The 26,871-nt window shown below is 36.5% G+C and overlaps 1 protein-coding gene across 3 annotated transcripts; it reads left to right on the top strand.

The window, feature by feature from the left end:
* The first annotated feature begins 7,221 nt into the window (after positions 1 to 7,221).
* On the top strand, positions 7,222 to 26,441 carry postn (periostin). 3 transcript variants are annotated; one of them, XM_023962101.1, is made up of 23 exons: positions 7,223 to 7,466; positions 8,209 to 8,307; positions 13,944 to 14,008; positions 14,098 to 14,255; positions 14,327 to 14,491; positions 14,568 to 14,714; positions 14,833 to 14,974; positions 16,779 to 16,991; positions 17,077 to 17,211; positions 17,353 to 17,501; positions 17,709 to 17,845; positions 20,438 to 20,568; positions 20,683 to 20,813; positions 22,203 to 22,305; positions 22,404 to 22,471; positions 22,569 to 22,614; positions 22,713 to 22,739; positions 23,868 to 24,023; positions 24,125 to 24,163; positions 24,471 to 24,521; positions 24,676 to 24,762; positions 25,912 to 25,947; positions 26,033 to 26,441. In XM_023962101.1, exons 1-23 carry the CDS (start codon positions 7,348 to 7,350, stop codon positions 26,101 to 26,103), a joined length of 2,475 nt encoding a protein of 824 aa, XP_023817869.1. In that variant the 5' UTR covers positions 7,223 to 7,347; the 3' UTR covers positions 26,104 to 26,441.
* Positions 26,442 to 26,871: the final 430 nt, after the last annotated feature.

Below are 26,871 nucleotides of genomic sequence, written 5' to 3'. Positions count from 1 at the left end.
TTTTTGTCCGTTTTTTCTAACAAGAGTTTTTAAGAAATGTTTTTCTGATACATACTATTGAAGATATATAAAATGTAATGTTTTTAAATTTTAACAGTATACATTTCATCTGCTCCTGATACCAAGAAAATACACAATAAGGAAAAATAATAGTAAAACATTTACGTTTTGTGAATTGTGACTTTTGCTTTGAGGGGCTTATTTGCATTAAATTTTAATTTATTTCAACCTATAATGCATTTATTTGCTAACAAGCAAAGCAATTGGCACACATGAATTGTTTTACAAAAAACAAAAAAAAACGGACCATATTCCTGCAATTAAAAAAAACAACACTATGTCCTAAAACAGGGGTCTGCAACCTTCAACACTTGGGTCAATTTCTTACTGACCAAAACCTAGGAATCACCAACTCTTACTTCACCCTTTATAAAATTAGGCCACTGATTTCTAGATATGTTACTGTTAGCATAGGAATAAAGAGAAAACACCCTGTTTTCAAAATATGAAATAATTTTAACCTTTGACAGATGTTCACATTATTTTTTTCAAAATTAAAAGACACCCTGTACCACATAGGATCATTTCAATGCAGCAAATGTAGTAATGCAATGTCTTTTTACAGTTTGTTGCGCATCTCAGCCAGAAATGTATAAATGTAACTAATCCAAATTAAACCAGAGCTTATAAATTAACCTTTACTATATTTTTTACTGTATATTATTTAAAATCCTTAAATCTGCTCAAAAATAGTAGATCTCCTTTTTAGTTCAGTTCGCCTTCACTCTGGTGGTGCTTACTGACCTTCCAATTGATTTTCTGTGGTACACCAGTCTCAAAAATCTGTCAAAATGTTCTAGTTGGACCTATGAAATGTGTTTGTAACACTTTATATTAAGATTCTTTAACAAGCTTTGTTAACACATTAACAAGCATTATAAATTAATTTATAGGGTGTTAGTAAGACATTTATTAGTACAATAAGTCTAATAAGGTTTATTAAATTACTTAGTTAACACATTTACAAGCATTATTATTAGGATTTTTCAAGATGCTAGTGATGCATTTACTGATATTATAGGTGCCTAACAAATGTGTCAGTGTTGATAAGCTTAATAAGATTTATTAACAACTTTTGTTAACAAATTAAGAAGTATTATTATTGTTTAGGGTTCTAGTAAGATATTTATTAGCATTACAGACACCTGACACAAGCCTAAGTGTTCATAAGCTTAATAAGTTTTATTAACTAACTTAACAAATTATTTGGCTTTATTAATGTGTCAGATGCTAGGAAGATATTTATTAGCATTATAGATGTCTTGCAAATACCTGAAAGTGTTAATAAGATTTATTAACATCTACAGTCAGACCATTGTCTTCTAAATCCATATTACTAAACTGCTTATAAGCTTTACAAATGTATTAATTAACTTTGTTAATAGTTTATTAATTGTTTTGCAGCACCCCATCTAAAGTGTGGACGTTTTTTACCACAAACAACCACAAAGCATAAAGATTGTAAAAAGAACTTTATGACATTAAAACAGACTAAACATACACAAATCGTTCTGTAAAAGATATATAAAAATTCAATTCAGACAAATAAATTTTTTTTTTAAAACATATATACTGGTGTTGGATGACTAGCATCATAGCTAATAAGGATAAACTATTAGTATCTATCCTGAGTGAAACATTCATTGCAAATCCCATCACCAGGAGACAATTCTCGGCATTCAATGCCAACTGCATTCAACCACTGTTGCCTTGCTTCAAAGTCCACAAGAAAGTTACACAAGCCAGTCATTTTTGAAGAACGAAGACAATAAACCTACAGGAGCCATGCTAAAGCCAACACGCTAACCTGCCCATTTGATTTTGAATCAAAGATGGGCAGGTTAACTAATGTCACCATTGGCTAATGAATCTGTCAATCAAACTCATCAGCAAAACAGGCGTGCTCACTTTCAGCCAATTGAATGGGCTCTTAGACTTTGCTTTCACACAGGTGACGAAAAAAGCCCCGCCCATCTTTGATTCTGCACCGTTCGGTCGTTAGCGTGTTAGCGTTAGCATGGCTCCTGTAGGTTTATTGTCTTCGTTCTTCAAAAACTACTGGCTTGTGTAACTTTCTTGTGGACTTTGAAGCAAGGCAACAGTGGTTGAATGCAGTTGGCATTGAATGCAGAGAACTGTCTCCTGGTGATGGGATTTGCAATGAATGTTTCACTCAGGATAGATGCTAATAGTTTATCCTTATTAGCTATGATGCTAGTCATCCAACAACAGTATATATGTTTTAAAAAAAAATTATTTGTCTGAATTAAATTTTTATATATCTTTTTCAGAACAATTTGTGTATGTTTAGTCTGTTTTAATGTCATAAAGTTCTTTTTACAATCTTTATGCTTTGTGGTTGTTTGTATTAAAAAACGTCCACACTTTAGATGGGGTGCTGCAAAACAATTAATAAACTATTAACAAAGTTAATTAATACATTTGTAAAGCTTATAAGCAGTTTAGTAATATGGATTTAGAAGACAATGGTCTGACTTTAGATGTTAATAAATCTTATTAACACTTTCAGGTATTTGCAAGACATCTATAATGCTAATAAATATCTTACTAGCTTCTGACACATTAATAAAGCCTATTAATTTGTTACGTTAGTTAATAAAACTTATTAAGCTTATGAACACTTAGGCTTGTGTCAGGCATCTATAATGCTAATAAATATCTTACTAGAACCCCAAACAATAATAATACTTCTTAATTTGTTAACAAAGGTTGTTAATAAATCCTATTAAGCTTATTAACACTGACACATTTGTTAGGCACCTATAATATCAGTAAATGCATCATTAGCATTTTGAAAACATCCTAATAATAATGCTTGTAAATGTGTTAACTAAGTAATTTAATAAACCTTATTAGACTTATTGTACTAATAAATGTCTTACTAACACCCTATAAACTAATTTATAATGCTTGTTAATGTGTTAACAAAGCTTGTTAAGGAATCTTAATATAAAGTTTTACCAATGTGTTTGCCTAATAGTTTAATAAAGTTTGAGTGGTTTTTTTTTACATTACTATTTCCTTTTTTTTTTTTTTTACTTTACAGTTACTTTTTAGTTTTTTGGTTAATTTTGGAAATAATAAAGAGAGAGAATGTATCTACACTCAAAGGCTTTAATGTCTATTGAAAAAACTTTGGGAATGAACCCTTGGAAAAGACTGAGCTCTTGGTTTGACCAGGGCCACACTTCTCTTTAAAACCCTTGTGCTAACTTAGATGACCCCACCCTTGCATTAGCGTGTTCTCCCTACCATAACAGAGGGGAAAAAGGTGGAAAGATTTCATGTAATCCATGGACACCAGTGAAGATCACAAATCATTGAAGAAAAAAGGTTCAGTGCACTGTCTAGTGGGTCTAGATGACCCAACTCCCAACGTTAAAGTGCCAAGGATAGCACAAGGGTTACAGGATCCTAATGGCTTTGCTTTATTGGGCTTTATCCAGGTAAACACATGTCCTGTCACAGTCAAAAACATGCAGCTGAGAAAAGCTGTAATTACAATATCAACTTGTCTAACTTTGACAGTGAATGCAATTGATGTTTACCTTTTTGGGAGTTATTTTTATGGCGGCATGGCGTTTGGCTGACATTTCCAAAGGGCCTCCTGTCTCAAAGCCTGTGATCATCATAAAAGGCTTGTCCTTCTGCAGCCCTGTGATAAGAGTATTAAAAATAACCAAAGGAATAAATGGAAAGCAGAATTTACATCCCTCAAATTCACAGAAGTTACAGATAAGGACCACTAGGAGGAGATGACACACAAGAATCTGATCTCCATCTGCCTGTGCTTAGTTATCTGTAATCTGAAGAGGATGATAAAATGTGCATTTCTTCTTAAGAGTGTGATCTGAGCATAAAAGATGAAGGAAAAGTAAAATAATATGTAGTGTCAAGGTTATTTCAGAAAACACAAGACAGTATTAACAAAGGAAACAGACCCCGAGAGTCAAGTACGATTTCTCACGAGGAGAGCTGGAAACAGACAACCCTTCTGCTCCAAACCGCTCTTCCTAAGGGTGACTGCCTCGCACTTTTATTCAGTTCTCCCTATTTACATGGTGAGGGATTTATCTATGCGTCACAAGGTGGTTGTCAATAATTTTCTGCTGTAATCACAGGAAGTTCTGTCTTTCATGATCAAATTATCTCACATTCCAGACACTTCTTTCCTTACTGCTGAAGTGATCACTTTTCTGAAATGGCACACGGAAAGATTCTAACACAAACAACTTTAATTATGTAAGAAAAACAGAACATGCAAACTGTCTTAAAAACAGAAGTTTGAATAATAGAGAAAATGTATGCATTTAACATAGATTTATTGCATAACTCCAGAAATCCTGTTTCAGGGCCTGCTTATGTAATTTTTTTCAATTACATTTTTTCTGCAACAGTATCATAGAGTTTGAAACCTCAAATCCTTGTAGATGTTTTATTGTATATTTAAAACTCACCCAGACATTCAAATTCAACCTTTGGGTTAATATATATGAATGAAATGTCAATCATGTTGATGACTTTTTTGAAAAAATGGTAAAAAAAATAGTACACTTACTTATTCAGAAATTGTTTTTTTATTCATCGTCATTTTGAAAAGAGCAGACAGTTTTCAACTTCTTATAGCTTCAAATCAAGTAAAAAAATCCTCCAGCTCTGAGTGTTAATAAAAAACAAAAGCGTTTCAAATATAGAAACTAGTGTCCTGAGGTTTAGTCACAGCAAATGGACTCAACTTCAAGATGTCACAAGGATATCTGAAAACCTTGACCAACAGAAGGTGTAAAATATGAACTGCATCCCATAATGATACAACCCGTTCAGTAAAATCTGATAGCAGGAACTTCCCACATTTTACGTTTTTGTTAAAATTCAGAAATTACAATTAGAAATTTTCACCAGTCATCCACGGATTTGCAGACAATTGTTTGGTTTTTGAGAGAATCCTAAGAAATTTAAAATTTGACGTTTAGACTTTGATTTAGAGATGTGGTGTATTCTGAAAAGTAGGAATTAGATGAACTAATTCTAGCAAAGCAATAGTGGCATGACCAAAGTTGGCCCCACAAGGACTTGAGAAAAGTCAGGCTATCAAATCCTGAAGTTAAATATTCAGCGTATATTTTCAACATTCCATGATGCTATAATACTTCCACAACCCCCGCTCTGAAGACTGATGCCTTGCTCCTTAACCTCTTAAGACCTTTTTGATATACTTTATTTTCTTACAGGGCTCCAGTTAAGCAGAATTACCTACTGTGGTAATATAACTCAAAATGTGATGTCCACACATGTGGACGCTAAGAGCTTGAGCCATCGAGTCTTCCATCATCTTTCAGAGTGAGTTTAAGGTGGTGACTATCTTTGTTTTCACCAAAAGCGTTGTTTAGCATTTGTGCTCTGTGAGTTTTTTCTGTAATGTTTAAATTGCAGTGTTGCAGCCATTTTTTCTTCCGACAGACTTTCCTTGGTCAAATAAGACATTCTTTTCTTCACAGTAATTGACAGACAACTATGGTGTATTCTTTGTGATTTTTGCAGCGTTGCATCATCTAATCTTGAGATGAACAGATGTCAACATTTCTTGCACTTGTGCCGCGCTGTAAAGTCTTCCAACTGTTGTTAATTGTCCTCGTGGCCCTTTTAAAACCAAACGTTTGTAAAAAATGGCTCCTTCGGGGTTCATCCTGATGTCTTTATTGGCACTTAGTGGTCTTAAGATAGAGCAATTTTTTAAAGATGAGTAAACATTCTTCACAAGACTGCACATGTTTAAAAAAATATGGTATGACCATACATTTTATTTATTATTCTTTCAAAGATGCTATATTGCCTTTAGTTTAAGATGTTCCCCTTATTGATCCATTAATAAACCAGGAATGTGGGAACCCACCTGGAAGATAAATGGGATTTAAACGCAGCACCACTCATTAGCCAACTTAGATGAGTGGTGAAACGTTTAAGAAGGATTTTGAATCCAGATTCCAAGGCTCAACTTCAACAGAAGGTCATGTAGTGAGAACCTTCGATGTCAACAAAGATTAAGTCTATTATTTATTTACAAAATTCCAATCGTGTATGTTTAAAGCGCATTTATAATGTAATAATGAAAGAAAACATGTTTCCAAAATATTAATCTCTGTATTTGAGTGTTTTGACCAGTTCATCTGTTTAGTGGTAGAGAGTATGTTTGGATTCTGCAGTCGAGTCCAAGCTCTTAATTTAAGACCCTGTATCTCCATGTTTGACGCTCAGAATTAAAAGGTTTGATTAAACCTCATAATTGGCTCATGATTGTCGCTGTGACTGCAGATCTCTGCGAAGCCAAAGGTAGAAAGTGAATTTTGCTGCTCTTACTCTACTGCAGGGGTCTGGAAGCTTTTACGCTAAAATAGCTTTTTTCGGACGGTTTCTTACCAAGCAAAATTGGGCCGCAAAGTGTGAATCACGTTTTTATGTAAATGCATTAAACATATATAAATATGAATATATATGTACTTTAAGAAGTCTTTTTCTGAAAATAAGCAACTGGTACACACTGTTGTGCAGCAGAAAACCAAAATATGTGTTTTTATCTCATATTAATACTAGATCACTCTATAATAGAGTAAAAATGTTACCATCATTTTGATTGGACATCTGAAATATTAAAAATCTAAGCCTAAGACTTGATTAACTCAAACAAATTATCCAAAAAAAAGTTTTTTATTCATTTGCAAAGCCAGACAGCCACAATGGAGAAATTTCAGAGTCACATGTGGCTCTGGAGTCTAGAGCCTTTGGTTGCAAAGCCCAGATTCAGTGTAACATTACTGCCACTTCAACTTAAAAAAAAAACATGCTTGTTGATAAAATGTCATCCTTTTGTTCTTAACATTTGGCAAACCTTCAGTTTTAGAAATCAGACATGTTAACCTTTTAACTGAGATATATGCAGTGTGCAGATTTCTTGGGACTCGACAATGGAAATAAAAAAATATGTAAGTGTAAATGTTTTTTGAAAGCATTAAGAAGGAGGAGACATTAAAGAATTCTAAATACACATGGGGGTGTTAAAGGGTGAGAGCAGGATGTCATGAAAAAGAAAAGACAGTGAGAGAGTAGAAGTGGGTGGGTGTGTTAGTATAAAAAACCCCTTCATTCCCATTGTTGGAGTCTGCTGAAGGGGTTTGAGTGAGTGAATGCATGTATATATGTGGGTGTATTTAACAGAGAAGCAGAGTGTGTTAGTGACCTTGCAGTAAAGTGGACTGACTGCTCCTGAGGATGGACAAGTTGCTTGTGGTGAATTTATTTGTGCTGGTGCTGTGCTCTATAGGGAGAGTGAATTCTTCCGCCTATGACAAGATAGTCACCCACAGCCGTATCCGGGCCAGGAAAGAGGGGTAAGAAAACAGGATATGAGACAAAAGACTTAGATCAGATCAGTGAAAGCATTTAGGATTTTATGAAAAGAGATGTTGATGTTAACCTGCATAATTGAATTGTTTTGGCTATTTGGATATTGAAGACTATTGATTTTAGGACAGAAAACAGGTGGTCAACTTTAGGAATTAGTTTTTGCATAATCGTCTGACCACACAGAGCACACTAAAAATGTACTAATAAGTCTTTAACCCCTTAGTTTCTGAAAAAATATATATTTTACATAAGTTTGTTCTAATAGATCACACAGATTTAAAGCTATCATATATAAACTATGAATTCAAGAATTTTCTTGTTTTACTACATTTAAATATTTCTAAATTTTTAAATGACATTTAATATAATTGCAGTGCTTGTAAATTGAAATCAAATAAATGAATAAGGTCTACAATAATAATTACCAGGTATTAGTGAAGTAAGACATATTTATCTTTACTATAGGGAACAAGCACTTACATTAAAAAGTAAAAAGTAAGGTTTTAGGATCATAACTTTTTTGTTGGGAAAAGGGCAAAGGGGGAGTCGGTTCGAAATACATAACTTTTTTATTTTGTTTGTTATTTGTTTTTAACTGTAAAGCACTTTGCAGTTTCATGCACACGGCATGAGAGGTATCTTTTTTCACTAATAACGTTTTTTCAAGTTTGTTTGCTCTTCCTACACTCATTGTGTCATTTACTTTGCAATTTGTTTTGCTTTTAGGCCTAATGTGTGCGCTCTGCAGCAAGTCATGGGAACCAGCAAGAAGTACTTCAGCACTTGCAGGAACTGGCACAAAGGCTCTATCTGTGGGAAGAAGGCGTAAGTCTTTTCAAGGAGATCAAAGATTTGCTCTGAGTAATTGTTCGTCTATTTTGCAAAGACACAGTTGGGTTAGATAATTAGGACTCATAATTCATTCTATCAATTTAATTTACTTTCAAAAAGATTGTATTTCCCTATTTTTCTGCAAACAACCTCAACAAGAAATTGTTAAAATATCTTGCCTGTAAAAGAGAAATTCCTTTTTTTCCCCTTTCATTTTTCTAATGGGGGGTCTTACATTCTATAAAAGTACAGTATGAAAGACGCTTTGTCTTCATTCAGCCCTTTTTTCCTGCTATCAAGTCTGGGCATGCTCCTTTCCCTGCTGGCTGCAGGATCACTGCATCTCCAGCCCGGTGTTGTAAAAAGTAATGACTGACTTTCCCCTTGAGCAAAGCATAAAAAAGCCTTAATGAGATGATAAGTACACCTTCATTGTAGATGTATTGTTTTCTTACGAAAACTCAGAGATGCTCCTCAGAAAAACCACTCCAATGATACCATTATAAGGAAAAACCTATAAAAAATGTGTACATGCATGCAAAAAAGCGCTAATTAGTCAACTAGCGGTGCAGGATGACTATTGTTTGGCAAAATGCTGGTGGAGTGAAAGGTTCTGCTGGAGAAGTTTTGTCAGACAGAGCGGAACAAAGTCTGTCATCAACACACAAGCACACACATGCAAACCGAACTGGTCCTTGTCTCAGTGAGCTGGAACACCTGCAGCCGAAGGGTTAACGCTGCACCTGAGTTAATATGGAAGAAAATGGATTGAAGCTCATTTTATACAAAGATTATATTACATGGAGCTCTTGGTCAATAGAAAAAAGAATATGGGGCTGAATACCAAAAAAGTAATGAAGCAAGTAAAAGTTATACCCTATAGGGTTTCTTGTTTCGTCCCTCCTATTATAATGTCAATTTCCCCCCTGATATTTATATATTTTTCTCATTTAAGGCTTAAAAGTGCTTTAGATAATTTTCAATTCAAGCAATTAATACCATAAAGGTTGATAAAATAAAAAAAGATTGGTAAAAGTTTAGGTCAATGCAGCATCAGTCAATACAAAACATCTTTATTTTCTTTTTTTATTCATTTAAAACTTCAAAATCAAAGAAACAAAAACAAATGTCACAATACTTTTGTCAATCTTTATTAAAACCGTATGTTAAACATTACAGTTACCTCAAACTTCCCCCTAAACTTCTACCACATGTCAAGAATCTATTTAGCTTTTTTATTCAATTTTTTGGGACTTTACATGAAAGATACAGACGTGGTGCCGACACAAGAAAAAATTCTAATTGTAAACAGGAGCGGTTTGAACATATTTTCAAGCATTGTGAAAAAATGTACAGCATGCTTTCATCTGCATGAGGTTTTATGCCTGTTTTACTCTGAGACCAACCCACCACTGGATTTTGCAATCATTTTTTTTATTTATTTTTTTATGGGGGGGCGAGTAGACTATAAAGAATTTTGATTAAATTTTGGTTGAAACAAAGACTTGAAAGATAACAGTAAAGAAAACAGATTTGTGAGTCCCCTGTTTCTTAGAACAGAGCAGACTTTATTTGGCATCGAAGAGGAACTCTTCCATGTCACTTTGGTTTGGTCACAGCTGGATTTAATGCAGAGAAAACAGAAAAGGAGTCCACAATTAGGCAGTTTATGGCTACTTTAGTTTGTTATGGCCTAGTTAACCAGCTGTGAATTCACATAGATCTGATGTTAATTAGACTTAATGTAGTGATTGCAACCCCACAAAAGATCCCACTCCAATCATCTTATAATCTATTTTAAAAGTTTTCTCAGTGGTCTTTGAATTATGATTATTCTGTTTTTAGCCATAATAAAAAAAATGTGTTCGTTTCTATGACATAATTTCTTAATAGCTGTAGTACTTCATTCGAAAATGTTCTCTAAGTTGTAGCCGGGACCGTTGGCATGGAGTAAGCCCGCCCCTACTTCCTGTCATACATCTATGCATGCTCTCCTGTTAGCTTACAGCCCTTTACAACCCTAACCTAACATTACCAGTGCAAGAAAAATGGCTGTCAATATTGGAGCTAACCAACCATACAGTTTTGAGCCAGATTCCAGCTCAGACGAGGTAAACAAAGATGTACATGGATCTAACCATCTATAAGTGGATACATCAGAATGGAGCAGAGCAGGGAGCTTGTTGTTTGCCATTTAAACCTTTACATTACAACTACAAGCTTTTTCCAACTGCATTTTTTCATCTGCTCCTGATTCACACAATTTGAATGAGGAAATACTGGAAAATACAATTTTAAGATTTTTTTTTTTACATAAGTCCTCCATCATCAGAAATGAACATGTTTAAAACTCGAAAAACACCATTTTTACGGGAGTGGGTCTTCAAACTCACTGACTCAACATAAATGAATGATGTTTCTTTATGTCTGTCATGTCTTTGATTTAGGTAGATTAGGATTAACAACCAGAACACGGTTTATTCAGAACAATCCTAAACAGTGAGCCTACCTTCACTAAAGAATACATTTGAAAGAAAAAAATGAAATGAAAAAATTGCAACATAGGCAGACAGCTGATAATCAATATTTAACAGAAAAGTTCTGACGTATGTTGCTAAGGGAAACAAACTAGAAGCACAGGAGTGCTGTGTTTGTGTCCTTTTCTTTTGTTTAGGAGTTTTCCCTTACCGCAAAGGAGGGTCTAAGGGCAGGGATAACACTGAGAAGACTATTGTTGTAATACTGGGCTATATAAATTAAACTGAATTGAATAATTGTACCTGTTACCTTGATGGGACCATGGTGTAAACCACAAAGGGCCAATAGACTTTAAGGGACACATGACGATTAAAAGGGACAAATGCATGTAGATTTTCTGGTTAGGTCTAGATCACATTGTTAAAAATGTGATTTTTATATTTAGTATTGAACTTCAAGTCATGAGGGTTCAGCTTAGAGCATGTCCATGTATAACCCAGGCACACATGGAAGCTATAATAGGCTGAGTCATGTATGCACTGTGTCATAAGTTTAAGCTCAGCAAACTGGCTTGTTCAGTCTCTGGTCTTTATTGAATCTATTATGTTGTCAGAGCAAAGCCAGAAGGGATGACTTCATATGCCCCCTTTCACAACCAGTCATGTGCATGTGCATAATAAATCTTTAGAAACATTTTTAACAAAACAATAAAATGTCTACCGGTATTTGCTTTGGCATGTTGGCATTACAGGGATTCGGCTAGATTTGCCAGAGTGCAGAAAGCATCAGACCTAAAAATTTTGGAAGAAAAATCTTTAGCACGATTTCTGCACTAAAGCAGAAATGTATTGTTATTTTCATGGGAAAACATGAGCAGCTCCAACATCATGATCTGCTTTCTGTTAAACTCCAGCTAAATTCATTTAGGAGCTCTGGCTGGCGGGTGGATGTTTGTAAGGCATCCAATCCTGACTTATTTTTGAACTTGTTCGCATTTTGGAAGATGTGAGTAAGCCTAGAGAACTCCCAGTTAAAGTTTCAAACACAAAAAAAACCCCAAAAAGATAAAGAATTATTCGTCCATTTAAGCCTGCATAACTAACAGGACTCAGACTCAGTGTGCACCTGTTTTTATCATTTCAAAACTTCGCAATAAAGAACAACCTAAATTGTTCTAAAACATCTGCCTGACTGTTGAATGTAGACAGCTGTAAATGATTGTCCCGCTGAGATGTAGCATCTGCCTATTTTTTCTGTGAGATTTTGCCTGCAGTTGCAATGGCTTTGCTCCATTTGTCTCTTCATGCTGTTGTTCAGTTTGCAGCTGCGTAACTTTTAACAACCGATAGAAGAAAATGGAATTATAACACTTTGCAGTGCTTAGAAATTCAGGAAGAAATAGTTTAGAAAAAAAGTAATTTCAATTGTTTTCATCAATTTTCTGAACAAATAAGCAGATTACGTGATGACTTACTGAAATTTTGTAAATTCAAACTACATTAACCCAGTTCATTGTTACTCAGAAAAAAAACAACTTGTCTTTTCAGGTCTTTCAGAAGAATTTTTAGAATTACAAAAAAAAATACTTTATCCGATTTATTTATACAGAAATCTGTTTATTGGATGCAGTGATGACAGAACCAGGCAGTTTCCTGTTAAGTTTCTCCAAACTCTACTAGCCGTGCCTGTAGAAGAGGTGGCTTACAGTTGGCCCAGAGATGAATGACTGCAGCCACATGGCTGTGTTTCATGAGGAAGAAGTGGCGCTGGGGGGGAAGGGTAATGCCCTAACAAAAAAGAATCTGCCGTGAATCCTGAGTGTGATTCATCTGTTCCCATGCATGGGTTCCCATGGCCTTTTTTTGTTTTGTTTCAAGCTGTGGTGATGGATTGGACCCATGTGCAGTCTCAAACATTTCATTAAGCACAATTTATAAATAAGATGCTTTCATGGTGGTTTTCACGTTGTTTAAATTATTGTTAGCTGAGCTGCTAAATCTAATTTTTAACTCATATTTCAGATTCTAAAACCTACTTTTCTGTTTGTCGTTTGCCTGCTGTTGCATGATATGTTGATATCAGTTTGGATGGCTGTTAAAACAGATGTGTTGGATGAATGCTCTTAGCCAGTGCAGAGCCTCATCTATCGTCCCTATGGGAGTTCTGTATTTCTTTCCTGTTACAGTCAACAACACATCATGTTGTAGTTATATATTTGTATGACTTATTGTTTTCTAGTTATTGAATACATTTGATGAAGAAAAAGTCCTTCTATGTACGACCTTGATGATTTTACTCAAACGAGTTCATTACATTTTATTAAGAAGATTTTTGTGATATTCCAAAACCAGGAAAAGGATTACTACTCAATCAATCAATCAATCAATCAATCAATCAATCAATCAATCAATCAATCAATCAATCAATTAATCAGTCAATCAACCAACCAACCAACCAATCAATCGTTATATAGCACTTTTCCAACTTAGTAACACAAAGTGCTATACACCAAGATAAATAATATAAAAAAGGGAATGAATTTTAAAATAGAGCTAATCCCTCCAGAACCATACACAACCCCCAACCCATTTTCACACCTCCAACCTCTGAGGGCAATAGGCTAAGCAGGGAAAGAGTTGGTAGACCTCTTCCTCTAGGGATAGGTACATAGCCAGCATTGTTGTCATGGAGAACCCTGTCTCACCACAACCAGGGGGAGATGCTGGTCTCCATGCAGTGGCTGAATAGCAGCCAAACCAGAGGGAGAGGATTCAACTGAGGAAGCAGTAAAAAATAAAAAAGATTATTAAAAGTACAAATATTGATAAGAGAAGTGAATAATCAAACATTAAAACAAGAAATATTAAAATGAGCTGTTAATAATGCAGAGTAAACAGACAGACAGACAGACCGATCGATGGATAGACAAGCTAAAAGTCAAGCTGAAAAGATGGGTCTTGAGTCTTTTCTTAAAAACATCTATGCTCTCTGCTGCACTCAGGTCCTCTAATACTGTAGACCTTTACATAAACAAGGGCCATAAATCTGAAGAGATTCATAGAGCCCCTGTGAAATAAAAAGCATTACTGAGCATTTTGATCAAATGAATCTAATGAATCTCATTAATATAGTGTCTTCCATTGTTTTGACAGCGTAGTCTTATATGAGTGTTGTCCTGGTTACATGAAGATAGAGGGCATGAAGGGATGTCCTGCAGGTAAGCCACAATCTGGTCTCTCTCTTTTTTTTAATTTTGCTTTATTCACATTTTATTATTTACTTTGTATCAAATCTCTGCATCTGCAGCGGCTCCCATTGACGATGTTTATGGTACGCTGGGACTTGTAAAGGCTACCGCCACTCAGCAATACACTAACGAGTCCCAACTAAGAGGGGACATTGAAGGCCCCACCTCTGTTACTCTGTTTGCACCTAGCAATGATGCCTGGGATCTGCTGGATCCTGTGAGTAGACAGATAGATATAGTACTTCTTTCAAAACAATAACAATATAACTCATTTCCTCTTTCTTGTAGAATGAAAAGCTTAAATTGGCTGAAAATGAAAACCAGGAGCTGTACAATACTTTACTGTTCCACACAGTGAATCAACGTCTTGTAACCAAAGACATGAAGAATGGCTTGGTTGTTCCTACCATGAGTGAGGATCATAATCTTTACATCAACCATTATGGAAATGGGGTAAATTCTTCCAAAATCTATGTTTAAACAAATGTTTGAAATCTTGACTTATTTTAAAATTTCTTTTCCTGTCAAGGTTGTGACAGTCAACTGTGCTAGAATCATCTATGGTAACCAGGTGGCTACAAATGGTGCAGTGCATGTCATAGACCGGGTGATCCGTCCCGTGAGTGGCACAATCAAGGACATCCTGGAAGAGAACGAAAATCTCTCCTCTTTCGCTGTATGTAAAAATTATTTTTTTTAACTCTTTCAAGTCTCAAAAAGCCTGAAGATTGTTGTTAATCCACTGACCACTGTGACAAAAAGTTGCATCTAAGTAGAAAACTCTCAATTTTCAGACTGCTGCATCTGCCGCTGATTTGCTTGATAAGCTTGGAGAAGCCGGTCACTATACTTTGTTTGTTCCGACGGATGAGGCCTTCGATAAACTGCCTTCTGGATATTTGGAGCGCATCATAGAAAACAACGCTGTTATCACAGGTACAGAAATAACATTGTAGTAGGTTAAAGACCTACTCCAATCATGTCTTGATTTATTTTAAAAGTGTTCCTAGTGGTCTTTGCATTATATTATGCTGTTTTTATCAAAAATCTGTGTTGTTTTCTTGGACATAGTTTATGCAGAGCAGCAGGGGTTTATTAGAAATGTGCCTCTGAGTTGTGGGTAGGACTGTTGGTGTAAAGCAACCCTGCACCCTTTGTTACTGAGAAAACTCTTTCTTCCAGCTAGCTTACAGCCCCTCACACCTCCAACCTCACATTACCACTGCAACAAATATAGCAGGCAACATTGGTGCTATCTAGCCATATAATTTTGAGCCAGGTGCTTGCTCAAATGAGAAAAAAAAAAGACAAACGTGGACATACATGCATGCCCAGTATATTTTTACATCATAAATGCATTATTTTTTAAATAGCAGTTTTTTGTCTACTCCTGATTCACAACAATTTCAATAAACACATTCTCAGCAATGCAGTTTTGGGCTTAATTTCCCTTATATACAGCATGTCCTCCATCGTGAGAAAAATGTCACACAAACATGTTAAAAACACCCAAAAGTGGGTCTTTAAGAAATCCTTTGAACTCGTGAAAGTCAACAGGATTTTTTTCATTTTATTTAAAGCAGACACTGAAAAAGAAAAAAAGGAAAAAAAAATTACAACAAAGAACTAGATGCTTGTCATTTGTAGGACTTTAGTAACTAGTGGCTTGGAAAGGTTTTAAGTGAAACAATCTGTGGGAAACTGTCTGAAGCTATTAAATGCAAACTTTATGTATCATTATGTCTTATTGTGTTGTATAACATGAAAGATAATCTTATTCCCATACAGTCTGCAACCCATCAGTGTTCCACAGCTGTTCAACATTCGCATCACATTAATATTCCATACCAAGAGTTTTAGATCATCAACTGAAATACTGGAACATGTTAATGTGCGAAATCCAACTGTATCGGAGCAGAAACAGGAAAAGGACTTTAAAACTTGCTGTTTAGATTTCATGCAGTGACACACATTTGAATGATGCCTGACCTGTGTTTAGTTGTTGTGCAGAGATGTACAACAACTGAATATCAGGTTTGGTGTATGCCTCATCTGACAACTCTTCTGCGGAAGTCAAGGTGCGGAAAATGCACAATGCTTGGTGTCCTGATGCATGGATTTTTAAAGCTGAAGAAATTATGTTCACACTGGGCACGTGTTCAAGAACGTGCTAAGCATGGGTTCGTGAATGCACTTTCATGTGTGCACACATGACTGTTGTTAACCCATAGCAGCGGATGTACCTGCGATTCGAAGTTGGAAGAGTCTTGGTGCGAAATGCCAAAGCAGTGAAAATCTCTTGAATCTTGCTCCAGACTTTTTCTTTCACAGCTCTATTATATCAATACGTATAAAAGACTGTGTTGTATAATTCCAGCCGGGGACAACCCCCAATTATAAATTTCTCCTCCATGATCAATTTTCAAATGGTTGGCGCTTCCTTGAATTAAAAAGGATGCTACCCATACATTGCTACCAAATCTGAGTCCCTGGTTGGTCGAAGTTAAACTTTCAATATGTGTTTTACACCTGTTAATAGACTTTTCATTGGAAGTGGTTGCTTGAACACGTGTTGTAGAGGGTGGCGTGAATATGGTATAGCAGTTTCATTGAGCACACCTAAACATCAAATCTGATCAAAGTTTGGAAAGGAAAATTCTTAAAAAGGATGTACCAAGTGATCAGTTGTTTTTTGTGTTTTTTTTTTCCTTCGCTGCCTTCATTTGACCAAACCTGTCAGCGTTGGTGAAGTACCATCTGTTGAACAGCGTCCAGTGTGCAGAGGCAATCATGGCAGGATCAGTGTATGAGACCGAGGAGGGGAGCAGCATTGAGATCGGCTGTGATGGAGATTTTCTTACCGTCAATGGCATCAAAATGGTACTAAAGAAGGACATTGTGACTTCCAATGGTGTTATTCACCTTATAGATCAGGTGCTCTTTCCTGATTCAGGTAAAACCCATCTTGCTTTGCATTTTTGCATCAATCAGCTGTGTACTTCCTCTGTATTCTAGCTTGTTTATCTGATTCATCTTAGCTAAGGAAATCACTGAGCTGATGGGAGAGTCCCAGAGCTATTTCAGAGACTATTTCTCTGAAATGGACTTTGCTTCAGCAATGAGACCAAATCTGGAGTACACACTTCTCGCTCCTCTCAATGGGGTCTTCACAGGTGAGGAGAAATAAGATCATGTAAACAGAGAAAAAAAAAATATCTCAACTGGGAAAAAGAAATCCGAACAGTTTGGGGATTGTAATCATAAAGAATTCAATGTCAACATTGCTGCTGTTATTTTCAATCCACCTTTGTTAGAAGAGGTATCGTCAATCGCGAAGAGTGAGCTGAAACTCCTTCTGGAAAACCACATCCTGAAAGTTAAAGTGTCTTTGAGTGAGCTGTACACGGGACAGCAGCTGGAAACGCTCTCTGGCAAGTTCCTCAGAGCCTTCATTTACCGAACTGTGAGTACCAGAAATGTTAATGGCGCTGCATCATACAGTGAAATAAAACAGCTGGGTTCAAATTAATATTTGACACGAAAATTTGTCATTTAAAATTGTTCACATTTTATTTAGTATGATTGACATTAATCAACATTAGATACTGAACAGTTACAATTCCCACAATTCCAATACCTGTTCCTGGACTTTGTCAATGTTGTTTGATAGGCGGTGTGTCTAGAAAATGCATGTATGGTGCGTGGCAGCAAGGAAGGAAAGAATGGTGCCCTCCACCTCGTGGGATCTTTGGTCAAAACAAGTGATAAGACCCTCTACAAAGTCCTCAAAGATGAAGGACAGTTCAAGTATGAAATTTAGATTTTAATCTAACCTGCTGTTTTCATTATAAGAAAGAAGTCCTGCTATATTAAATCAGTGTTTTTCAACCAGTGTGCCTAGTGTGCTGTGGGAGATGGTCAGGTGTGGCGTGGGAAATTGCCCTCATTAACTGATCTAAAAACATTTTCCATCTCCAGGATATCAACTCACTGTATATCCAAACAGGCCCTGATGAAACACTGAGTAGTTAGGATTATGAAAGGTCATAAAATATTTTTTTCTTTGTTTTATTTGATTCCAATTACCGTAATTTCCAGACTATAAGCCGCTACTTTTTTCCTGCGCTTACAGCCGTGCGGCTTATTCAGTGACGCAGCTAATTTATGGATTTTATTGGCGGCCGCCGTGTACGTATTTTCGGACACGGTAAATGGTTTGAATTCTCTAACACCAAACACAAGTCATTTATTTTTCAACACACCTCTAAACAGCCAAACAGCATGGACCTCACTTCAGGTCTTAGACACTTCAGTCATGGTTCAACAAAACGAAGCACGCATGCCCGGCCGCATCCCAGAATCCTTTGGTGCCATTAGACCCAACGTGCACGTGATCGCCGCTACAATATGATGAAGCTTTCAAGTTAAAAGCAATCGTTAAAAGCAGCGTGAAAAAATCCACCATCACCAACGGGTTTGGAAAAGCCGGTCAGCTGCGTGACGGAGAGAACAGCGCATGGTCCGGAGTGAATTTACCTCTGAGTCATAGTGACTCGGCTGCCTGCACGTAAATGTGAGAATAATATCAGCCTTTATTTTGTCGGGACACGACTGGAAACACAAATTGACGTGATCGTTTTAACGGTTATTAAGGACTGAGCGGAGTTTTGCATTGAAACGCTCACAGCCTCCGTGTGAGCTGGAGACTGCGTGTCGTGTGAGCTGCGGGGCCGATGGCAGTCTGAAGGCTCCCACACGTAACAACGCATCCGCCCCTCATACACAAAACGTACAGTATTAAGTCTGATTGCTCTGCATAGACACGATTTGCTCCGTTCACCGGCGCAATGGGGACGAAGCGCTCCTCCTTGAAGCCCCATGGCCAGAGCTGTCGGAGTAGATAGGAAGGGGAGACAAGGAGCGCGCGGGAGCGCGGAGCGCAGAGGCGTCGAGCCATTCTGCAGGCTGCAGCCAGGGCTTACTCGAGGCGTCCGCGGAGCAAGTGTTTGTTGTGGAAGGAAACTTCTGACCCACGCGCCGCGAGGAGGCGCGCGTATCGCGCTGAGGCGCGCGCTTTTCAGTCGTCGCTGCTTTATTTTACTAGCGTGTTTTTTAACCAGCCCTGTTACTCCCATAACGCTGCCGCGACACAAGCGGAAGGAGAGCTTTACCCGTTCACCCCTCCATGCACTGCTGCTCATTCTTAAACACGTACAACAGAATGGCGAGCCGGGCGTTGGCCCCGCCTTTAGCCCCTAAGACTATGGGAAATGGGGGATCGCGGATGTAAATTTCCTCATCATAACTGAGGGATGTAATGTTGATTATATGGTTACTGTTTGTAATTTTATGTATGATACCTAGATTGTCAATAAGTAAAAATAAATAAATAAATAAAAAACCATAACTGAGGAACTTGTGAACAGAATAGAGGTCCATACTGTTTGGCAGTTGCAGATATACTCAAATACAAGGGCCTGGGACAAAACTGACTTCACCCACTGTGTGCTAATAAATCACACTTGCTCTGTGAGCCAGGACGTGATCCGTCAGGATGACAATGTTGCCTAATTCATGAGGCTTGTACTCCGACGCGGCAAATACATTTTGATGACTGTACTGCAATTTAGCTGCAGCTGTATTAGGAAAAGTCCCGCCCCTTTAACTGTCTCCACCAATCATTCTTGGAGGCTTAATCACATGTCATCAGTCTGACCAATGATTATTAATTAAAGTCTTCACTACCTTTTTCTGATTCATATAGTCGCTTAGTTCCAACAAAAATACCAGCTAAAGCTCATCTTTAGCGGTGTAGCTTTCCGCGGGATCCGGTATCAAACCGTGGAAAAAGTGAACAAAACAATAAAACTCAGACACGCGAGTCCGTCTGCGTTCGGCGGCTGTTGGCACTACATCTCCCATTATGCATTGGGTTAAAGTGGCAGCGTCTCAGCGCACAATGAGTCTTCCTTGTTAAACATCTTGAAACCACAACGAACACACAACAAACAGTTTTTAAATCTTCTAACTCAACTTTTATTACATCTTTTAGAAAAAACAGCTGCAGCTTCCAGCTTTTACTGCCACAGTTATCACAGAAATGCATGTGAGATTGGGGAGGGACTGTAGATCATTGCAGACTTTGAGTTTCTCCTTTTTTTTAAATTTTGGATGCTGGTGTGCTGCGGGATTTTTTTCAAGGTTAAAGTGTGCCGTGGCTCAAAAAAGGTTGAAAAACACTGTATTAAATAACATAAAAACTGTTCTTAAAACAGACTTTTTATGACATTTGGTTTTTGGGGATTCTATCATGATATTTTCCAAATCCTACAAATGTTTTAAACAAATGAGTGGAATGATTGCTCTTAATTTCCACTTTTTTTTTTTGTTCAAATGTAGAATTTTCTTGTCGTTAATGGAGGCGGCAGGTCTGTACGACATGTTGAAGGAGGAGGGCGCCTACACCATCTTTGCACCGACCGACGATGCTTTTAAAGAACTAACTTCAGAGGACTTAACTTTGCTGAAAAGTGAGTGTTGCATTGCAGAGGTTTGATTTCTGCTGAGTGATTCAACAAACAGATGTAATGATTAAGAATCCTTCTGCCTTTGTAATAAAGCCTGTTCTGTGCTCACTTTGACAGGTGATGTCACTGCTTTGAAAAACATTCTTCTGTACCACATCAGTAATGGGATCTTCATCAGTGGAGGATTGGAAAGAGGAGTTACCAATATGCTCAAAACAATGCAAGGCCTCAATCTGCCAGTTAAATTTGTACGAACTAAGTTATGACTAATTTGCTTTTCTTTTTTGCACCCTCTGCAGTTTAACAAATAGCTAGTTATTTTAAAAAGATAACACACTGTTTTTCCTATGACAATCTTCCATCTGTCTTCCTTTCTAAGAAATTGGACTGACTTTTGCTTACAAGGTTAAGATAAAAATAGGCTGTCATGTTTATGTTTATCCAAAAAGTTTGCAACAACTCCTTAAGTAAGACATTAAAGTTCCACCATCTTCTGATCTATATTAAGTGTTCCCAGTGGTCTTTTAATTATGATTATGCAGTTTTTAGCCAAAATCAAAATAAAATTTGTTGTCATTGTAGGACATTATTTTTGCAGAGCAGCATGAATTTATCAGAAATTAGTTCTGGGCGGGGCCATTGGCACGGAGCAACCCTGCCCCTCTTCTGCTCTCTATTGCTAAGACCTCGGTGCTTAAACTGATCTTGGGTTATTTCTTTAACCCAATTTTTGGAATATTCGTACGAGGATATTTTTTTTACTTCTTTGGAGCAATATTATTTTGGAGGGGGGTATAATGTTTTAATTTGATCTCAATTTATGTTTTTTCTGTTTTTATTTATTTATTTCTTCTTAAAGTTAAAAACAAACATGGGTTACTTTTTACAATGAGGTTTTTGTGTGGTTTTACTGTGATAGCTTGTGGCTATCCCAGCGTTTTTTTAGGTCACACATAATCTCTTTCTTCAAATCCCTTTTTGTCACAATGATTTAAATAAAGAATTACACTGAAATGCAATTTTGAATTTAAACCATCCTAAATCATCAAAAAAATGAAACAAGAACATGTTAAAAACACCAAAAACACAATTCATTGGAGTGGCTCTTTAATACATTTTCAAATCTACTTTTATTAGTTATCGATTTGTAAGCAAATCTGGTCAGTATTCCTAATACTGTGTTAAATCTATAAATTTTATTAGGTTATCAAACTTTATGGTCACATAAATAAACCTTTTCAAACCTGATCTCAGTCTTTTCCAATAAACTTTGGGAAATGCTATTGAATGTTATCAAATGTGTTTGAAAGAGAGACTATCTACTGCTATCTCTAATGAACCAGATGGCCAGATGCAATAAAAAATTGGCTTCCTGTCCCTTTTATCTCCACCCCTCCAATGGCCTTTTGTTCCTTTCTGTTGTTGCTGCTCCCTCCCTCTGCTTCTGTGGTGTTCAGTTATCAGTTAGGGTCTCCTGTCAGGCTTACAGGATTTCCTTGTTGGGGCACAGTAAAAGAACAAATGGAAAAAAGGGGTGATCTCATGAACACGATTAAACGTTCGTACTGAGAAATTATAGTTAAACTTAGGATTTGTTCTCAAGGAAATTAATCACTTGATTTTCTTGTTTCACATAGGTAAACAACTCTGTAAATGTGAACTCAGTCGATGTGCCAGACACTGACTTAATGGCAACAAATGGTGTGGTCCATGTGGTGAAGAATGTACTCTATCCTCCGGGTGAGAATGTGATACTTTTCTGTACTTTTAATGCAACTTGCCCTCTGTCCCATTATGTGCACGGTTTATCAAACATCTATCATGCACTTTGCTCACAGGCCTTCCTGTGGGCCGTGAGGATCTCTGGGTGCTGCTGCAGAAACTGATTAAGTACATCAAGATAAAGGTGGAGAAAATTAAAGCATGTGTGTCAGTCTGTGTGCATTTAGCACATATTTTTGCTGAACTTTTTGCTAATGCTCAGCATGTGTTTTGATTTATAGTTTGTTTCTGGATATTCTTATTCAGAGATCCAAAGTATTGCCAGCAGTAAGTTCCCTTCAGCCAGATATTGCAGTATTATGTGGGAGATATGTGTTATGAAAGTCACTTCTGCAAACAGTTTAAATTCTTTCATTTCTTCATAGGTAAAAAAATCAAAATTGTTTATGACGGTAAGAATTTTATATTTTGTAATAAAACTTTCAGAAATGTTCAACATTTTAGCTGGACATTGATCGTGCTCCTTTAAATTAAAGTAATTTAGTCAATCAAAAAACCTTGCCTCTGTCTGGTGCCACTTCTACCCGTGTGGTGCTAAATTTACTTTGCTATCATATCAAATAATTGGGAATGAGTCAATGTAAACATCAAAGACAACAGGTGGATGTGGTCCATTTATCCCCACTGAGTTCACAATAAGTTTTGATTAAAATAAATGTTCTTTTTGCATTTAATTCCTTTTTTGCCTTATTAAAAAAAAATTATTTTAATAAATAAGACATACAAAATAAATTCCAATTCACTTCCATTTCAAGCATCAAGACATAAAGGAAGTTTTCCAAGATGATTAATATTTTCTACATTATACCTTTATATATATATATTTTTTAAGAGTTTAGATTTAGCTTAACATAATAATATATCATCTCCATCAGAGTCCTCAAGCACTCCTGAGACAAGTTTAAAAAATGTTTTTTTTTTTTACACGTCTGAGTCAAATGTGACTGGTTTCTGCTGATAAGCTAAGATACAAGTTTGGAATAAAAAAAAGGAAAACATGCATGTAAGGGTTGCTTAAAGACCCCCTCTGATCCTCTTTTGTAGTAATAATAATAAAAGTGTGCAGTTTTTTAACATGCTGTCAAATATCCACATGACGTGTAATAGATAAGGCTGCAGATTCTGAGAAACCATTAAAATTCAGCTTCAATATAAAACATTTCATAATGGTTCATGGAACAATAGCGATGTGTGTTAATCAGTAACTCTGATTAACTGCCTTATTGACACATATTTATTACTCCCCAGGTTTACTCCACTCAACCTAACACACTGAATCAGTTTGTATGTTTCATACTGTATTAAAACTCCTAAAAAGCCATTGATATGTTTTAGCATATCTTAGCATGAGTCCAGGCTTTCCAGTCTGGGTCATGCATGTTGACTGTAATTAATAATAATAAAATAAGAGCTTTTTGTCATATTGTGTACATTATTACATTGAGCACTGATGGTAAAATAAAAAGATTAAAAATAGAGTTTTTTTATGCTTTTAACCAAAGAAATTTCTCTTTGTATAGATGTAAAATCAACAGAAGTAAAATACAAAGAGGTTGTTAAGGCTGAGCCTTCACAGACCAAGATAACCCGCTATGTTGAGAAAGAGCCCACCGTCAGCAAAGTAGTTAGAGTTATTGACCGCCAGCCAATCAACAAAGTCACAAGAGTCCTTTCTGGTGAGCTCTAAACTCTTTCCAACAAATTGAAATTAAAGTCAAGAGTTTAGTGATGACTCAGCTGAGATTTCCTCATATCTGCTCTGTTCTTTTACCTTTAGGTACAGGTGCTGGTAGAAAGGTGTCAGAAGGGCTTACAGGTGAGTTTGGATTACTTGTCTTATCACTTGTGGAACATTAGAGTTGTAAGTGATTTTTTTCAGCTCTTATTTCTTATTCAAAAATGTGTAAGGGCTAATGTGCATGTTCACAAAGGTTAAAAAAACGGTGCTTTCAACAGCTATTGTAAGTGTATAATCATAAATTGAATTAGACCTGAAGAAAAAATATGTAATAAAAATTACAAAGGGAATTTATTAGATGAGATGTGTATAAATAAAATGTTTAATTATGAGTCAGTAAGGATATCTGTCAAAATATTCAAAAACTCTCTTCTTCTCTTTCCAGTAACGGGTGAAACCAATGGAACTCTAGCATTTGAGCCTCAAATCATTGAAGGTGGGAGTTTGTTTCTTTCAGATGTTTAACTTCTTGATTTTTCTGTCTGTAAAACAAGAAATACTGGTAACTTTTATGTATAGTTTCAGGATCTTTTGGGAGAAAACGTTGTTATACATTTTTGAATCTAATAGTTTTTGTTGTTGACATTCAGGCCCAGATGTCTCTAAAATTCTGTCCATCCGTGATAACCCCAGTCTGCTGAAGGAGGAAACAAGCAGATTAACCCAGCTCATTAAAGGTAAATACATTTAACCCTTGTGCTCTCTTACATGACCCCACCCTTACATTGACGTGTTCTTCCTACCATGACAAAGGTGGATAGATTTCATGTAATCCACGGACACCAGTGAAGATCACAGATCATTGAAGAAAAAAGGTTCAGCGCACTGTCTAGTGGGTCTAGATCAGTGTTTTTCAACCTTTTTTGAGCCACGGCACACTTGTACCTTGACAAAAATCCCGCGGCACACCAGCATCCAAAAAAAAAAAAAAGCAGAAACTCATAGTCTGTTTTGATGTACAGCCCCCCCCCCCCCCCCCCCCCCCGGCAATCTGACGTGCATTTTTGTGATAATTGTGGCAGAAAAAGCAGGAAGTTGCAGATGTTTTTCTAAAAGATGTAATAAAAGTTAAGTTACATACAAACTGTATGTTCGTTGTGTTTTCAAGACGTGTAAGAAGGACGACTCATTAAGCCAATGCATCATGGGAGATGTAGTGTGAAAACTGCCAGAAAACGGCAGAAAGACTCGCGTCTCTGAGCTTCATGGTTTTGTTCACTTGTTCCACGGTCTGATACCGGATTCTGTGGAAAGCTACACCGCTAAAGACGAGCTTTAGCTGGTGTTTTTGTCGGAACTGAGTGAGTTATGAGCGAAATTGGAACAAGAAAGTGGAGACTTTAACCACTTCTGATTGGTCAGACTGATGACATGTGATTAAGCCTTCAAGAATGATTGGTGGAGTCGTGGAGACAGTAAAAGCTGCGGGACTTTTCCTTACACAGTTATAGCTGCAGCTATTTCGCGTTACCGTCATTCTTATTAAAATGTCTTTAATAGAATCAAATAAACACAAAGAAAAAAGTATTTTATGATCGTTTATATTCCTAACTACTCAGTGTTTTATCAGGACCTGTTTGGATGAACAAAGAGCTGATTTCCTGGAGATGGGAAATGCTTTTAGATCAGTTAATGAGGGCAATTTTCCACGGCACACTTGACCATCTCCCACGGCACACTAGTGTGCCGCGGCACACTGGTTGAAAAACACTGGTCTAGATGACCCAACTCCCAACGTTAAAGTGCCTAGGATAGCACAAGGGTTACCTCCAGGTTTTCTTCTTTTTTTTGTGCAAAAAAATTTTTTTTTTCTGTCTATCTCACAGGTGGAGGTCAATTTTCCGCAGCCAGTGAAGCTCAAGGTTGTAGCACAATTAGTACACAAATTGTATAGAACATGTTTCACTAGGGAACTTTCCATATTTAACATTCCTCCATCCTTTACAGTGGGAACAAGAAGACGGCTGGTGAGGCCACTGAGGAAAAGGCCATCGATGTCACCGTTTGAAAATAATTGAATCATGGATTGATAAAGCTTTAAGTTCTCTATTATTCCTATAAGCATGATGGTTTGTTGCTATGCAGAGAAATTTGTTAAGGGGATTTGTGTAAAAATATGAACTTTGTTGTTGGGATAAAAGGTTTTAAGGGTTAAAAATAGTCCAAGTTGCTTTGTGTTTTCTTTATACGTGTGACCCTGTAGACAAAGTGCATGGTAAAAAGTTTTGTTTTTTTCTTATGACAGTGCTTGCATTCAATAAAACAAACAACTTCCAAAAAATGACAAACAGTGGTTTGATATTATTAAGCTGCTGTACCGATGTTAATGATTACTAAATAAAACCCCAAAAAAATAGCAGTATTTTTTTTTCTGTGAATTTAACCAGGTAACATAAATAACGACAAATAAATGACATAAGGCTGGTTCTACTCTATCATACACCCCACCCCCAGCACTCCCATGCTTTTTCTTTAAGCAGAACTCTCATGGACCTTTTTTAGACTTTCATGTGGGTCTTACAACCAACATTTTGAAGTGGGTAATATTCAACATTGATGTTGTAAACCAGGATAGGTGAAATGAAGTTTAATTGTATATTTTGTAGATATATTGTACTTTTCATTTAATTTTCTTCATCATCATCCCACATCTTTTAATTCCTATTATACAGTATGTTCCTATTCAAGAGGGACAAGGATGGTTTACTTCGACTCAACTATGCAAAGTTAAATAATGGCCCCAAATCAACAAAAGAAAATAACTGGTCTAACATTTAAAATTCATT

This window comes from Oryzias latipes, chromosome 14 (assembly GCF_002234675.1).
Source record: "Oryzias latipes chromosome 14, ASM223467v1".
NCBI classification, from domain to species: domain Eukaryota; kingdom Metazoa; phylum Chordata; class Actinopteri; order Beloniformes; family Adrianichthyidae; genus Oryzias; species Oryzias latipes.
This window is presented reverse-complemented; position numbering and strand designations above follow the sequence as displayed.

What these genes read in the sequence shown, in the direction of transcription:
- postn (XM_023962101.1), top strand. Translation starts at nt 7,348, where the DNA reads ATGGACAAGTTGCTTGTGGTGAATTTATTTGTGCTGGTGCTGTGCTCT. An exon ending in CATGAAGGGATGTCCTGCAG is followed by an intron (nt 14,009 to 14,097) that starts GTAAGCCACAAT and finishes CTGCATCTGCAG; the next exon opens with CGGCTCCCATTGACGATGTT. An exon ending in GGTGTCAGAAGGGCTTACAG is followed by an intron (nt 24,164 to 24,470) that starts GTGAGTTTGGAT and finishes TTCTCTTTCCAG; the next exon opens with TAACGGGTGAAACCAATGGA.